This window comes from Danio rerio, chromosome 24 (assembly GCF_052040795.2).
Source record: "Danio rerio strain M-AB ecotype USA chromosome 24, GRCz13ab, whole genome shotgun sequence".
Lineage (NCBI taxonomy): Eukaryota > Metazoa > Chordata > Actinopteri > Cypriniformes > Danionidae > Danio > Danio rerio.
The window spans coordinates 40,552,219-40,565,133 of NC_141044.1; the positions used below are offsets into that span (position 1 = coordinate 40,552,219).

Genomic DNA, 12,915 nt, shown 5'->3' on the forward strand with positions numbered 1-12,915 from the left:
CAGTTGTGTTTATTTACTAAACAAATTGTAAACAGTTCTTACGCTTAAATACTGCAGCTACAGCACTTTTTGTTCAGCTAGAACACGTGAACTACATTTCCCATAATGCCGTACGTAGGCACTTTCATTTGACGTCACGCGTCTCGCCAGGTACAGAAGTCCATTGTACAGAATGAAAACAACTGTTGCATAAACTTCGTTAAATAAAGGGAGGCTGATCGTTTGTGCAGACGGATTTACATTCAGGTAAAGTAACTTTTGTACACTATTTTACGCTCTGTCGGGACTTTCCTCGCTGTTGCATTGCGGGAAAGTTGAACAAAGCAGCAGTATATTGGATGTGTTGGGGTTTAATAGGTTTTATCTGTTGCAGTTAGAGATATTAATTATATTGCATACAAGTGTTATGCGTGCTGTTTTGTGTCTTTTTAGGTTTATAATGGCAGAGAAACCTCAGTTAGTTAATAATTTGCCTGAGGATGTTGAGACTGATGAGTGTATGAACAAATACACACACATCTACAGCCCTGATCTGCTCAGGTAAACATATGTATATGGTTAAATATATATAGTTGCAAAAATACATATGTGTGTGTATATAAATTATTATTATCTATTAAAATGTTTGCTTGCAGTGATCAAGTAGCCTTCATAACCGGTGGAGGGTCAGGTATTGGATTTCGGATAGCAGAAGTTCTGATGAGGTTGGTCTTCATTTTTCACTGTAGTTTTTTTTTTCTGTCAACACTTTCTGTGGCTGTTCACCCACACATTTTCTATTACAACGTGATATATATTGAGCTTTAACCTTTGTGACCTTCTGCATGGTCAACTGTATTCTCAAATTCACCTCAGTGTATTTTCCAGTGGTACTTCAGGCGTCTTTTTAAGGGAAAAAAATCTGTCATTTATCCCCCTCCATTTGTTTTAAACCTATTTGAGATGATTTATTGGTTAATTGTAAGAGAAAGGTGCTGTCGCCTCACAGCAAGAAGGGTCGCTGGTTCGAACCTCGGCTCTGTTGGCGTTTCTGCGTGGAGTTTGCATGTTCTCCCTGCCTTCGCGTGGGTTTCCTCCGGGTGCTTCGGTTTCCCCCACAGTCCAAAGACATGTGGTACAGGTGAATTGGGTAGGCTAAATTGTCCGTAGGGTATGAGTGTGTGGATGTTTCCCAGAGATGGGTTGCGGCTGGAAGGGCATCGGCTGCGTAAAAAACTTGCTGGATAAGTTGGCGGTTCATTCCGCTGTGGTGACCCCGGATTTGTGAAGGGACTAAGCTGACAAGAAAATGAATGAATGAATGAATGAATGTAAGAGAAGATATTTTGAAAAGCTGGTTACCATTGACTTCTATAGCATCTTGAATGTATTTGTCATATATGTTAATAATTACTGGTTTCTAGCATTCTTATAAATATCTTATTTTATATCCAAAAGAAGATATCAAGAAGCTGGTAACCATCGACTTCCATTATATCTTTTTGTTCTACTATGGATGTCAATAGTTACTGGTTTCCAGCATTCTTATAAATATCTTATTTTATATCCAAAAGAAGATATCAAGAAGCTGGTAACCATCGACTTTCATTATATCTTTTTGTTCTGCTATGGATGTCGTTACTGGTTTCCAGCATTCTTCTAAATATCTTATTTTATATACAAAAGAAGATATTAAGAAAGCTGGTAACCATTGACGTCCATAGTATGTTTTTGTTCTACTATGGATGTCAATAGTTTCTGATTTCCAGCATTCTTCTAAATATCTTATTTTATATACAAAAGAAGTTATTTTGAAAACTGGTAACCATTGACGTCCATAGTATGTTTTTGTTCTACTATGGATGTCAATAGTTTCTGATTTCCAGCATTCTTCTAAATATCTTATTTTATATGCAAAAGAAGATATTAAGAAAACTGGTAACCATTGACTTCCATAGTATCTTTTTGTTCTACTATGGATGTCAATAGTTATTGATTTCCAGCATTCTTCTAAATATCTTATTTTATATCCAAAATAAGATATTAAGAAAGCTGGTAACCATTGACTTCCATTATATCTTTTTGTTCAACTATGGATGTCAATAGTTTCTGATTTCCAGCATTCTTCTAAATATCTTATTTTATATGCCAAAGTTATATTGAAAACTTGTAACCATTTATTTTCATTAATCTTTTTGTCCTACTATGGATGTCAATAGTTACTGGTTTCCATTATTCTTCTAAATATGTTCTTTTGTGTTCAACAGAAAAACAACAAGATAAGTATGATTAAACAGTGTGTAAATGTTTTATTTTTTTCGTAAGCTATCCTTTTAAACACATTTTTACTCTTACTCAGGCATGGCTGTGACACAGTCATCGCTAGCCGAAATCTGGAGAAGATCTCTCAGGTACTTTCCTTATAAAATCTTCAATAACTCACTGATATAATGGAGATTAATTCAATTTCTGATTATATTTTAGGCAGCAAAGAAGTTAACCAGCACCACAGGCAGGCGGTGTTTGCCGATCGCTATGGATGTTCGTCAACCAGAGACAATTTTGGCTGCTGTGGATGAGACCTTGAAGACATTCGGACGAGTTGACATTCTTATTAACAGTAAGACCAGTCTGTCCTAAAATAATAAAACAATTATGTTATAACGGGGCAAACAAGCACCTAGTGTCATTTATTGTTCAGTAATGTAATGTGATTACGTAATATTCAAGCACATGTACTTTTGTATACAGAGGTTATCTACAAGCACTCTTGCGTAAGAAAAAACAGCACATTCAAATGATTTACGAGAGATCCTGTGATGCTTAGTGACACTAAATTTAAATTTACAGTTCATTTATTTACCCTCAGGCCAGTGAATATGCAGATTTGTGTTTTCAGTAGAACATTAAAGAAGATTTTGAGCGATTGGTGATTTATATAATGCAAGTCATTGGTCATGATTAAAATATGAACACATACAAACAAGGCCAAATTAATCCCTGTGGCTCTTGATGATACACAAAAGTTTTATTTAGTGGAATTAAACAATATTAATAATATTATTAGCTGTTATATAAGCCTCCAATGACCACAAAATAATCCAAAAAATGTGTTAATGTTCTACTGAAGAAAAATACATCTTTAATGACCTGAGGGTGAGTAAATGAACAGGAAATGTTCCTTTCTTGGTAAACTATCCCTTTAAGACTGGTGTAATGATGCTAAAAATTTAACTCTGCATCACGTATACATGCACTCACTGCTGGCCCCTTTATTAGGTACAACTGTCCAATTGGTAGTTAACAAATTTCTAATCAGCCAATCACATGACAGCAAAAATGAAAGCATGTAGACATGGTCAAGACGATCTGTTGCAGTTCAAACTGAGCATCAGAATGGGGAATAAAGGGGATTTAAGTGACTTGGAATGTGGCATGGTTGTTGGTGCCAGACGGGCTGGTCTGAGTATTTCAGAAACTGCTGATCTACTGGGATTTTCACGCTCAATCATCTCTAGGGTTTACAGAGAATGGCCTGAAAAAGACAAACTATCCAGTGAGCGGCAGTTCTGTGTGCGCAAATGCCTTGATGGTGGCAAAGGTCAGAGGAGAATGGCCAGACTGGTTCCAGCTGATAGAAAGGCAACAGTAACTCAAATAAGCACTCATTACAACCGAGACATGCAGAAGAGCTTCTCTGAACGCACAACACGTCCAACCTTGAGGCGGATGGGCTACAGCAGCAGAAGACCACACCGGGTGCCACTCCTGTCAGCTAAGAACAGGAAACTGAGGCTACAATTCACACAGGCTCACCAAAACTGGACAATAAAAGATTGGAGAAATGTTGCCTCGTCTGATGAGTTTCGATTTCTGCTGCCACATTCGCGTAGTTGGGTCAGAATTTCGCATCAGCAACATAAAAGCATGGATCCATCATGCCATATCATAAAGCCTGAATCATCTCAGACTGGTTTCTTAAACATGGCAATGAATTCACTGTACTCAAATGGCCTCCACAGTCACCATACCTCAACCCTATAGAGCACGTTTGGGATGTGGTGGAACGGGAGATTCACATCATGGATGTGCAGCCGAGTATAGTATAAATCTATACTTTAAACACATCTATTTAACTGTGCATTTACTGAATAAAAACTATATGCTGAATAACACACTATTTGTGTCTTTCTTGCTTTTTTTGAGTTTAAATTCTTTGTTGTTGTTTTTTTCCTGATACATATTGCATTTTATGTTTATTTTATACTTCAGTAAAGCACTTTGAATGACTATTGTGTATCAAATATGTTTTATAAAATACTTGCCTTGCCTAAAGTCAATATAAATTCAATATCATATATATTTTTTTAAATTTCTCAGATGCTGCAGGTAATTTCTTGTGTCCGGCTACATCTTTATCATTTAACGCTTTCAAGACTGTAATGGAGATCGACACCATGGGAACTTTCAACACTAGTAAAGTCATCTATGACAAATGGTTCAAGGTAAAAAAAAAAGTGTATTTTTAAATATGTTTTATTTGACATAACTCCTTTATCAAACAAATCTCAGATGAGTAGCTTATTTTGATTTCTCCTCTTTTGTGGCTTTATTTGTTTCCCTCAGGATCATGGCGGCTCCATTGTCAACATTTCCGCCACTCTGGGGTACAGAGGTCAGGCTCTCCAGGTGCATGCTGGCTCAGCAAAGGCTGCTAACGGTCGGTTTATTTACTAGCATATGTTTCAGTTGGCTGCTTTGTAAATTCCTATTATTGCTTTTAATAAACATATCATACAGTAGTGGCCACAAATGACGTCTAACTAGGGAGAATTCATACCTCAACCTTTGTAAAATTCATACTTGACCATAAATGAAACATATGATGTTATTTTTATAATAATAAAAAATATTATTGTAGAATTTGTAACTATAGTGGATGCGCATAGTTGTTCTTGGAGATAGTAAAGATGTGCTTCACATTTCAGCTATTTCACTGGTGAACTAAGGTAATATTTATATGGATTCATGTTTTTCCTTATTCTAGAATGTATTATTTCAAAAGTTCACACTTAGCTGATGATTGATTATAAGCAAGTTTGGCATGCTGTCCCGGGAGAGAGCCCTGAGCTCAAAATTTCTTTGAGCCCTGGGCTCCCCCCCATTTGCAGGGCGAGAGGGGAGCCTTGAGCTCAGGTAAATCTTGACAACTCCCCCCTTGATAAGACCTAATGACTAAAATGAATGCTATGAAGAGATATGCTTCAGGGCCCGGTTTTTCAAAAGGTTTAATCCGGATAAAATTGATCCGGATTTAGTAATCCTGTTTTTGCGATCCGTGATCACGTAATCCAGCTTACTTTTTGAGCCAGTTTTTCAAAGCAACATCGGATTGGATCAATCTGATCCGGATAGGAACTTTTCAGGATCACTAAATCTGGATAACCAGTGCTCAAACAGCATAGGACATCACAATGTAGAACAATAGATATGTAAAGAGTAGGATAGCCAGCGTGGGGTCAATATAACTTTATTTTTATTTGAAATGAAAACTAAGAAAATTGAATAATTATTAAAATAATTATAATAATAAATAATAAAAACAAGAAAAACAACACCCCGTCCTCTTTCAGCAGTCCACTCATCTGAGACCTACAACACTGTACATTGAGTATATTTATAATAAGTTTCAAATATAGATATAAATAAAAAAAGACTTAATGTCAAAAACTCCACAATAATGTCAGACTTCCTCATCTGATGTGGAGAGACCAGCTTGTTCCTCTACCAGTTGAAGCTGTGCTTCTGCCCTTTAAGTCTCTTTTTGCAATTGTTGAAAGAGATTTTAAAAATCAGTCATTGCCATTGTTTGCATTTTTTTGGTATTCTGTAATCATTGCGTGCATCACTAATAAATATTCTAAAAAGAAAAATATTTTCCATTGTGATGTGTATATATATATATATATATATATATATATATATATATATATATATATATATATATATATATATATATATCAGTTAGTGAAAGAATAAAATTGATTGTTTTTGGTCTGTTTTCACAGCTGTTTGGGGGGTTATTTTATGAGGCCAAACTCGTTCTACTTTGCTGTAGGCCTATACTGAAAGGCTGAATACCTTAAAGCCTATACTCACTATAGCCTGACGGATGTACAAATAAAATTAAAACCTTATGAATCAATAGTAAATCTTGTAAAATATTGTATGATCCAAAAATAGATATATTTAATACATTTTTTAAGTTTTCATTACATTTTGGACATGTAATCCACGCTAAATCCACCCTTCTGATGGGATCAGTTTAATCCAGATTTTTTGGATCAAAGTGATCCAGATCCTACAAAAAAGGTCTGAAAAACCCAAACTAAAGGTTTGATCTGGATCAAAACCAAGATTAGATTACGTGATCTAATCCGATTAGGTAATCCGTTTTTTTCTTTTGAAAAACCCATTTTCAAGATTTGATCCAATCCCTTATCCAAAATCCTAGTGGATTACTTTTGAAAAACCGGGCCCAGGAGATTGACTGTAGTGCCAAATTTTACATTTGATCGATTCACTTATTGTGCATGTTTTTGGAATGTGGGAGGAAACCAGAGAACCCCGGGAGAACCCACGCGAGCACGGGAAGAACATGTAAACTATGCACAGAAATGACCTCCGGCCTGTTAAAGGACTAGAAGCGGTGACGTTCTTGCTGTGAGGCGACAGTGCTAACCACTGGGCCACCGTGCCGCCCTATGGAGGGAAAGGTGAAGAGGTAGGGGTGGAAGGGGGGATTCTTCAAATTGAAGACGACTGTAGTGAAAAACCCTGGCTTTTTATAGTGGGTTAGGAATGGCCTGATTGGTGGATCATACATGCTAATGCAGAACCAGCCGTGTTCAATCGTAATCACGTGATCCTCTCGAAATTAGTTTATGAATAAACTTCACAAAGCAAACAAAATAATGACTCTTATATGATTAACAGAAGACACAGCTAAAATGCCAAACTGAATTTTTTCCACCTTTCAAACCACTAGGTTTACGTTTTTTAAACTTATTTACAATATTAATTTAGTGTGATCGCTTATTTCTATATATATAAATTATATGATTGAACATTATTTCACTATTATTTTAATTATTAGACTTTAGACATTATTTGAAACATTAAAACACACACTTTACTGACATTTAGTATTCTTTGTGTATACTGTAGCTATTATTAGCTATTATTAGCTTCTATGAAATTTTTATCATTATTATTATTTTATTTTTATTTTTTTTAAATATGTTTAATGAGATTTCACCACATTTTTAAACATGATAGTTTTAATAACTAATTTATTTAGTCTTTGCAATGATGACAGTACATAAAATTGTAATAGTAAGTATTATAAATAATGTTTTAACTTAAATTCAATTTAAATGCTTAACTTTACTAATTACGTTAATTAGGCAAGTCATCAAACAACAGTGGTTTGTTCTGTAGCCAATCAAATAAAATTCGGAAGGATGCTATTAATGTTGAATGTTTTAAAACATAATAAAAAAATATTTATATTTATATTAACTATAAGAACTACAGTGACAACTTCCTTCCCCTGTTAGTCATCACTTGGGAAAATATTTTTGTCTTCAACTGTATTTATAAACTCACTTTAATACATTTAATTTGACACCATTACCATAATGAGTTATCTCCCCATCACTGTGTGTTTATAGATGCCATGACGAGGCATTTAGCGGTGGAGTGGGGCCCCAGCGGTGTGAGGGTGAACACCGTGGCTCCAGGGCCCATCTCTGGCACAGAGGGATACCGCAGACTGGGTAAAACTGGATATGTGTGCCAACACTAATTCTAATCTCACTATTAGTCAAAATGTGAATACAATTGTGTTGTTGACAGTAAATATCTCAAATTTCCATAATATTAGATATTAGTAAATATCTAATACATTTTAGCTGTAGTTTTTAACTAATATTAATATTATGTCTGTAATATATCAGGATTTTTCTATTTTAATAAAAATCTTATCTAATTTACGTATTAGTTTTTTGTTTATTTGTTTTTTAAGTGTACATTTATTCATGAAATGTTCTTACCATGAAATAGTCTTTATTGCTGACATGACATTAAACATGCCCGTAGCCAGGGGGGTTCGGGTGGTTCAAACGAACCACCCCCAAACGGTCCAGAATTTGTCCTTTTAATTATTTTATGTAATTTAAAATTATATAATGTATTTATTATATAATGAATATAATATATTTATATTCAATATATATTGTAATAAAGAGTAATCTTAATTAACTCAGCCAGTAATTGGAATCCCATAGAGCACAATAATGTGACGCGAGTCATGTGACAACCCACTGAGTGATCACATTTGAATCTTTGATGCGACATCCATACTGAGTAACCCTGTGGGTCGAAAAGAGCAAGAAGGCAGAAAAGGCAGGCAGTGGCGTCATTATTGTAAAATATTGAACATATGTTCGAAAAGACTGCCAAACAGGGTAAGGCTAAAGTATACTTACTTCCTAACAGATGAAAATCTGCCCCTATCCCATGAGGTTCTAGGCCAGGGGTGTCAAACTCAATTCCTGGAGGGCCGAAGCCCTGCTCCAACACACTTACCTGTAGGTTTCAAACAAGCCTGAAGGACTCAATTAGTTTGATCAGGTGTGTTTAATTAGGGTTGGAACTAAACTGTGCAGAGCTGCGGCCCTTCTGGAACTGAGTTTGACACCTGTGTTCTAGGCTAACTGGCCCCATTAGCCGGGATGTCCTGTATTTTTATTGACTTGTCCAGTACATGATCTCCCTTTCCCTATTTTTGACATAATTTTTTTTAAATGACTGTCCGACGAAGGCTTTAATGGCAAGCGGAGTACAAAATGGACAGGTATAATTATTTTTTGGACAAAATTAATATAAACAAAATAAATTATGACGTGGAGAAAATCTGACCTGCGCCTGAAACACCTGTAGGTGCGCTTTTTACAGACTTTAACAGACTTTAACAGATTGCTATTTGTCTTAATGATATATGATGTAATAAATTTGTATTTAAAAAATTTATCTTGTTTGACTTTTTTTAAGTGGAATTTTTATTCAATATTTTTAGTACATCAAAAAGTGTGGTTATTATAAAATCTGACTAACTAATCCAGCAAAAAAAGTCACTAAAATGCAGTATTTAAATGTCATAGTTAAATAGAAACTGAGGCTTATAACTGCAAAAAGGTCATCTTTTTGAGAAAAAAAGAAACACCCCTTTCACCAGGCTGGCTATGGGCCAGTTAAATCAAAATACGTCATCATCATCGTCATCATCTGCTGATTAACTAACATTCACTTATTGTAAAGTGTTACCTAATGTACTTTATAAACCTTTTGCAATTTAATTTGGCTGAAATATTTGTTTAATCCTAACTTGTGTATCCAATAAACCAATACACAAAGTATTTTTGGTTATTATACCTGTTAAAGTCATCTTTTTTGCAGTTTACATCTATACCGTGATAAAAGATTCAGCATCTAATCACAGCAAGAACATTCTGATGTATTCATAAGCCTATTCACTAAACCACTCACCTCTTATTGTTTGTGTTCAGGTGGTTCACATGCTGAGACCGCAGGCGCTTTCCACAGCATCCCGTTACAAAGAGCTGGAAACAAGACGGAGATGGCGCACGCGGTTTTATTCTTGGCCAGCCGCGCCTCCTCGTACGTCACTGGCTCTGTATTGGTCGCCGACGGAGGGGCGTGGCTTACTTCAGCCAATGACGTGGAGCGGCTGTTGGGTATTGTCTCATCTCGCTCTGCAAAACTATGAACAGACTGCACCGCACACAGGTGTGTGTGTGTGTGTCTGTGTGTGCGTAAGGTAGACGACAGGGGTTTGCTGGATATACAATTTAAGTCAGAATTATTTGCCCTCCTGTGAGTTTTTAAAAAAAATATTTCCCAAATGATGTTTAACAGAGCAAGGAATTTTCCACAGCATTACCTGTAATATTTTTTCTTCTGGAGAAAGTTTTATTTAGGCTAGAACAGGGGTGCCCAAACTTTTTTTGTGTAGTGGGGCGAAGGTAAATATACCAAACTCTATTCCATTAAATTTGCCGTGGGTAATTTTTCTAATTTATTTAATATATAATAACAACTAGAAAACATTGCTTTATATTACCTAATGCTGTTTCTATCTTTTAATTTTATAGTGAACTTATTACAGTTAAAAACAATCTCATTGTCCGCTTAGTGGTTAAAGCGCCAACATACGGTGCAGTAGCACTTCAGGGCGTCCTGAGTTGGAATCCCGGCTCAAGGACATTTCCCAACCCTACGCCTTTCTCTCTCTCCCACTTCGCTTCCTGTCTCGTTACTGTCCTATCTAATAAAGACAAAAAGGCCAAAAATAAATCTTTAAAAAAAAAACAATCTGATTTATAACAGAATGGGGTTACACTAGTCAAGCTGCTCCTGTTTTTGCCTTGATTTGCTCGCCGATGTCTTCTAAATTATCCTCTCGTCGAGTAACAGTGCTTTTGTATGTTTTAAAAATCAAATTCGTTTACAAACATGTACAGTAAGTGAAGCATTTAATTTCAGTTTGCTTTTTTGTAGCTCAACAATAAAACAAATCAGAAAGGTTATGTTAAATTAGAAATTACGATCTCTGTTAAAGGCAATCGCTCCAACCCTTCCCATCATTCTCACTCTCTTCTCAGACGGGATGGTGGGCCAAATGAAAGGTTCAAAAAATCAGCATGCTGCCACTTTAGCTCTCAAAAAGTCCTTTAACATCACAACGTTTCGACTTAAATGGTCTTCATCAGGGAAAACAATACAAATTGGAGTTCTCGAGAAATAGTGATACAGCTCTACACATCACACCTGCAATCAATCACCCCAATAAGCCAGTAAAGAGGCACAAATACATACAACAATATACATATGACAATATGGAAGACATGCACACCATTACAGAAATAAGTAAAATTGCAGGTGTGATGTGTAGAGCTGTATGACTATTTCTCAAGTACTCCAATTTGTATTGTTTTACCTAATGGAGACCATGTAGGTCGAAACCTTGTGATGTTTAAGGACTTTTTGAGAGCTAAAGTGGCACTGTGCCCATTTTTTGATTCTTTGCTACTTTGTTTATTTTTGATCGAGCACCTGCCTTTGAGATTTTTAGATGTGCGCACATTTGTTTCGTTTGCTTTCCAAATTAAAGTTTACGATGGGCAAACTTCGACCCGTGGGCCCTAGTTTGAGCATCTCTGGCCTAAAATAAAATCAGTTTTTTATTCTTAAAATATCATTTTAAGGTCAATATTATTAGCCTCCTTAGCAATATTTTTTTCGACTGTCTGCAGAACAAACCTTCATTATACAATGATTTGCTCAATTACCCTAACCTGCTTAATTAACCTAGTTAAGACTTTAAATGTCACTAAGATGAATAATAGTATCCTGAAAAAAATCTAGTCAAATATTATTTATTGTCATCATGACAAAGATAAATTAAATCAGTAATTAGAGATGAGTTAATAAAACTATTATGATTAGAAATGTGTTGAAAAAAAATCTTCTCTCTGTTAAACAGAAATTGGGGAAAAATATATATACAGGGGGGCTAATAGTTCTGACCTCAACTGTATGTAGATCAAATAATTAATATAATTATTATAATAATTATTTAAAACCTCAGTCATAATCAGGAAATTAATTCTAAAATCTTGTCAGTAAACAATTTTTTTCCAATTAATTTTTTGTTATTAAATGATTCACTACTAAATATATGTGTATACAATTCTGTTAAATATCACACAATGTCATTGTAACTTGCATTTTCCTTGTGTTTTTAGGTTTTTGGATGGCAGAAAAAAGAAAGGATAAATAGCAAGAGGATGAAAAAAATGCAATGAATCTGCTGAAGTACATTTGAATGAGAATTGTTGAAACGCGGGTTATTCTTCACCCCAAAATCAAGGAAAAGAAGTGATGATGATCTGCTTAAAAACTAATTTTTAAACAAACATATTATTTTGTGACACTTTTTTTATTATAAATGAGCACAATGTCACCCAAAATTCCTAACAAGACTTAAAAATGCTTTTTACTTTTGACAAAAAAACAAAAGTGTCAAGAAAAGTTAGTTTTCATTCCTTTTCCACAGTTATGGTAGTTAGAATAAGTTTCCTTTGTCTCATTACTGTAATGAATGATTTTTCCCTTCAGAATATGAGGTGAAATATGACTTGAACAGATTGTTATAACCCTTGTGTCGTCTTAACTGTTGTTAGACATTTCTAGCAAATTATTCACGAAAGGTTTAGCAATTATATTAGATTAAAATATCCACTTATAGCAGCATTAATATAAATAAACCTTCAACACTACATAACTTAGTGCTGTTTTCTAAATTTTAACTGTTTTATATTCACAGACTGTGCTCCATGAAGACATTTGGTCAATTTCCTAGAGTAAATATATAAAAACTCACACTTTAAAGACGATTTTCTCAGATTTTGCATCATTTTGAACGTCAGATACATGTTTTTCAAACAAAAGTGCAAACATTTGTATTTCTATTGTATTTTACATAACAGTTTTCATAATAAATCATTTATAATAATTACCAATATTACTTTTCTGACTGTTATTAATTGTTCCCCCACACGGGGGCGCAAGAAAGTCAAAGTAAATATCTGGAAATACCACTAAGCGTTTATTTGTAGACGACAGTTGTTCAGTTTAATTCTAGCAAGCTGTCTTGATTATTTCAATCATAATTCTACATCTGTTTTCAATCTTAAACTACGGCGTCATGATAATCCAGGCAAACGCAGGCATAGAAAACGGGATGGATTCTTGACGCCTGTGGTTTAAAGAGGCAGACTGCGGCGCCGGCTC

At 35.0% G+C, this 12,915-nt stretch overlaps 1 protein-coding gene across 6 annotated transcripts; it reads left to right on the forward strand.

The window, feature by feature from the left end:
• Window positions 1-146: 146 nt before the first annotated feature.
• On the forward strand, window positions 147-12,644 carry decr2 (2,4-dienoyl CoA reductase 2, peroxisomal). 6 transcript variants are annotated; one of them, NM_213321.1, is given in 10 exon segments: window positions 147-246; window positions 433-540; window positions 636-704; window positions 2,339-2,390; window positions 2,464-2,599; window positions 4,360-4,484; window positions 4,606-4,699; window positions 7,713-7,817; window positions 9,609-9,849; window positions 11,868-12,644. In NM_213321.1, coding segments are annotated over 8 exon segments (903 nt in total). In that variant the 5' UTR covers window positions 147-246; window positions 433-439; the 3' UTR covers window positions 9,830-9,849; window positions 11,868-12,644.
• Window positions 12,645-12,915: the final 271 nt, after the last annotated feature.

What these genes read in the sequence shown, in the direction of transcription:
- decr2 (XM_087308397.1), top strand. Translation starts at nt 440, where the DNA reads ATGGCAGAGAAACCTCAGTTAGTTAATAATTTGCCTGAGGATGTTGAG. An exon ending in TACAGCCCTGATCTGCTCAG is followed by an intron (nt 541 to 635) that starts GTAAACATATGT and finishes GTTTGCTTGCAG; the next exon opens with TGATCAAGTAGCCTTCATAA. An exon ending in AGTTGACATTCTTATTAACA is followed by an intron (nt 2,600 to 4,359) that starts GTAAGACCAGTC and finishes TAAATTTCTCAG; the next exon opens with ATGCTGCAGGTAATTTCTTG.